General features: G+C 40.1%; 1 protein-coding gene across 1 annotated transcript in view; it reads left to right on the top strand.

Moving 5' to 3' along the window:
* Positions 1–4403, top strand: part of LOC103369489 (CD209 antigen-like protein 2) — a 10326-nt gene that overhangs the window by 1570 nt on the left and 4353 nt on the right. The window contains exon 2 of the mRNA XM_008298215.1: positions 20–441. Within this exon, the coding sequence (XP_008296437.1) occupies positions 20–441 (422 nt within the window). The remainder of the gene's footprint in view (positions 1–19; positions 442–4403) is intronic.

The following is a 4403-nucleotide window of genomic DNA, read 5'->3' as shown; positions in this document are numbered from 1 at the left end:
GGTGCTGTGGTTCCTCCAGATGAGCAGAGAGTGGCGCTACAGCGAGGCAGCTGTCCCATGTTCTGGTTCAGCTTCAACGGCCGCTGCTACAAGTACCTCTCCTCGCCCATGTCCTGGGCCGATGCACAGCTCCACTGCATGTCACTCAGAGCCAACCTGGTGTCTATCCACAGTCAGCAGGAGCAGAATTTCGTCAACTCCCTGATCAGGAATTTTGATCCTGCTGTAAGACCCACCTGGATCGGACTCAGTGACATCCATAAAGAAGGCAGCTGGATGTGGTCTGATGCGTCTGTAGCCAACTTTTTCTTTTGGAACACAGGAGAGCCAAACAACTATCGAGGACGGGAACACTGTGGACACACCAACTTGGGCCCGGCTTTAAGATGGAATGACGCTCTTTGTTCATTGCAAATGCCTTTTGTTTGTGCACTTCGCACAGTTTGTCTCTAGCAACTGAAAATGTTTATTCCTGTGTCAGCTCAGTGACTTTATATGTGTTTGTTTGTGCTGTTCAATGACACCTGCAAGATAAAGAAAAAAAAGTACAAGTCTTTCTGTTTATTTTTTTTTAAATGAATTTTCATTTTCATGATTGTTGGACACTAAAACAAATCATTTCAATGCTGTGTTGAAGGAAATATTTTCAAAAGAGTATTTTCTCATATGTAACTCATCCATAACCACATTGGAGAGTTTTTCATAGCACCCTTATTGAATATTTGTGATAAATTTTACATGAAACAGTATTTTTTTCAATAATACCTTATAAAGCAGTAATAGACCTAATGTATGCCTTGCTTTTCAAGTTCTGCTCTATGTATTGTCAATATTTGTGATACTTTTCCCCAACCTTTTCATATATTGAATATGTTATTTTGTCCTCATGTGATTCTCCAGAAACATACTGTTGACTGAAGTCAAACAAAAGCCGTTTACTCGTCTACATTATTCTGCATATTTCTTGTATTGTGGTTTTATTAAAGTGCTTTGAAATAAATGTTCCAGCGGCTCAGCCCCTTTTACTGTTAATTAACTGTAAGAGAAACTCATGTTTAACAGCTCATTTAATGTGGTGATATCCAGGAGGTGTACATTTATTCATCTAAACAAAACCTAATTTACACTATCTATTCTTCTTTTGAGTGGAATTCCCCTGTCAGGAGTCAGAGCTGTATTGATTGTACCATAAAAATACAATCCATTGTGAAACAGTAAAGGATTAAATACTGCAGATTTCATTCAAGGGCTGAAAGGATGTGACTAACATCCTACTTTTCCATATGTAACTTGTGATTAATAGGGCTGTTTCATGGTAATCATGTTGTCTATTGCAGATCAAGATACTTTTGGATTTCAGACTATATATGTTTCCCCTTCAAGCCCACTGCTTTATAAACACAGATATTGCATTAATACATAATATGGCCCTTCTAGGACCAACTGAGGCATATTTATAATTACTTTCAAAGTGAATTTTTTTATTTAATATTTCACTCCATATCTTTAGGATAGCGTATTGAGCTGTAGCACAGAAACAGCCACGATCTTCTCATAGCATCAGACAGTAGACTTGTTTCTATTCTAGTGTTGCTCGATCTCAGCGCAGCTTCTGATACAGTTGATCACAACATTTCATCACAGAGACTGAAACATGTCATTGGAATGAAAGGATCTGTCGTGACTCGGAGTCTATCCCAGCTGACTCAGGGTGAAGGCAAGGGACACCCTGGACAGGTCACCAGTCTATCACAGGGCTACACTTAGAGACAGACAACCAAGCACACTCACATTCACACCTATGGACAATTTAGAATCACCAATTAACCTCAACATGAACCCGGAGAGAACCCACGCTGCACGGGGAGAACATGCAAACTCCACGCAGAAAGATCCCTGGTGTCCTCACCGAGACGCGAATCAGCGACCTTCTTGCTGCAAGGCAACGGTGCTAACCACCGAGCCACCTTGCAGCCCCTCTGTGAAGTCAGATGAAGCTGATCAGTTAGTTGAAATCCAAGCATGTCTCAGGGACATTAAGGCCTGGATGACCTGCAGTGTTCTTCAGTAAATTCAGAGAAAGCTGAAGTTGTGATATTTGGCCCTGAACACCTCAGAAACACAACATCCAGTCAGATAGATACTGATCAGTGAGAAATTTTGGAGTTATTTTTTAATTAGGCTATGTCATTAAACTAACATAAAACATGTCACTAGGGCAGCAGATATTAACCTGTGGGGGAGAAATGTAAATATTCAACCTTCAGGTTCTTCCCAGTATGTCAGGGAATGGTGATTTTGGCCCTGTGTTTTTGTTCTCCTCCAGGCGTCCACCAGAGGGCGTCCTGAAGGAATTCTCAGTGACTGATTCCCTGCAGGTGTGTGAGCTACACACCTGCAATTCATTTGGGTCGTCACCACCGGTATAAGAGGAGCCTTCAACATTCACTCTTTGCCTGAGTGTTGCCCTACATGGCGACTTCTAGCCAGCACCCGAGTGCTTCTTCCGAGCCTCCCTTCGTGCCTCTTTCCGAGCTTCTGCTCCTGCCTCGTCTTCATTGAGGATTTTTTCCCTGTGTTCCCAATCCACGTTTTGAGCTTCCCGCCTGCATCGAACCCAAGCCTTCTCCATTGCTCCCATGACTATCACCGCACAACTGGTAACACCCCCGCCTCGTTTTCATTCTCACCTTTACAACATCAGTTTCTACAATAAACTTTATTTTTGATTCCATCTCTCCTGAGTGTCATTTCTGCATTTGGGTCAACCAGCCTACTTATTCCGTGACACAGTAGGACCTTTTTTGTTAATTAAGGGACACTTTCTTTCTTTCTTTCTTTTCATGTAGTCTAAATTTGTCCTGTCATGATTTTAGATCTAGACTTGGTCTAATGTGATCCAGATGTGAAAAGGGCTGTGAAAAGCAAACAATAAAGCTCCAATTAAACATGCCAGAGTTCAATAGCTGTTAATGAATAGCAAACATATATTGCTTCTCTGAAATGTCCTTGACTTCCTTCTGGAGTCCTGGTTGGTTTTGAGCCAACACACGTGGAAGGGGAAGGTGAGGAGAGGAATATTCATTAGTTGTAGTTTGTAGCTTCACCACTAGATGTCATCAAATCCTTCACACTGGTTCTTTAAGGCCTTTTTAAATAATATTAATCATTAAAAAAAACACACACACACACACACAAAAATACAAGAGAAAACACACTGAAGGCTTCTTACCATTGAAATCAAGTTTTTTTAAGGTTTTTGAAAGAACATAAAAGAGAAGTCCAGTTGATTTCTACTGAAGAAATCTACTCATACATATTCAGTGTCATACATACAGGCCTTGTTGCTTTCAGCATCATGGGAAAATATAATTACATATTTAAACCATGTGTTCATATATGTTTAACATGTCTGTGGATTTATATCATGACATGCTGAAACACAATTATAACACATAATCAAAGAGCTGAAAGAAATCATAATGCATAAGAAAGGTTCATGTGAAATTCTGCGATGTCATTAGAAGACTCATTAAGCAACGGGAAAACAACGTCATAATTCTTCCTGTATGTCTCCTCTCTGCAGGCCTGTTTAGTTTGATGTTTCACTTTTGCAGATAAGATTTTATATGATACCATAAAAATGTAAAAACAGTAACAAACAAACAATAAAGCTCCAATAAAACGTGCCACAGTTCAACAACTGTTAATGAATAATAAACATATATGACTTGTCCGAAAGTTCCTTGTCTTCCTTCCGGAGTCCTGGTTGATTTTGAGCCAACACACGTGGAAGGTGAAGGTGAGGAGAAGAATATTCATACGTCACAGTTTGTAACTTCACTACTAAATGTCACTAAATCCTACACATTGGTCCTTTAACTCCTGTCTGAATAATGAAATAAAAACACAAAAGTAACCATACAAGAGAAAACACACTGAAGGCTTTGTACTGTTGTAATATTGCTGATGTGTGAATATTTGGGTTTTTTGGTAAAGTCAGTCACAAAGCAACACAACTCAGACAACTAAGATCAAATGTATCCTCTAAAGCTGTATTTTCTGATGTCAACATCTTACTGCAGTTAAATGAATTATGGGTTTTTATGTTACAGCTGCAGGTGAGCTGATGCTCTTTTAATTAGGTCATGTTCAGATGCTGTGTAGATGTTTACGACTGAAAGTTTCTGCCAATCAGATAACACCAACAGTGAACACCCTCTATGAAGGATATAAAAGAAAGCAGCCTGTCGTGTATCTCTACAGAATTCTTGGAAACATCCAACTGTGCAGATCGTCTCCAGCAAGACACTGACGTCTTCTCATACTTTGAGACTTCAAACTCCAACATGATCGTGCTCCTCTTGTTGTTCGGCCTGGCTCTGGGTGCTGTGGTTCCTCCA

Source organism: Stegastes partitus, unplaced genomic scaffold, assembly GCF_000690725.1.
Source record: "Stegastes partitus isolate 25-593 unplaced genomic scaffold, Stegastes_partitus-1.0.2 Scaffold1294, whole genome shotgun sequence".
In the NCBI taxonomy this organism is placed as follows: domain Eukaryota; kingdom Metazoa; phylum Chordata; class Actinopteri; family Pomacentridae; genus Stegastes; species Stegastes partitus.
This window is presented reverse-complemented; position numbering and strand designations above follow the sequence as displayed.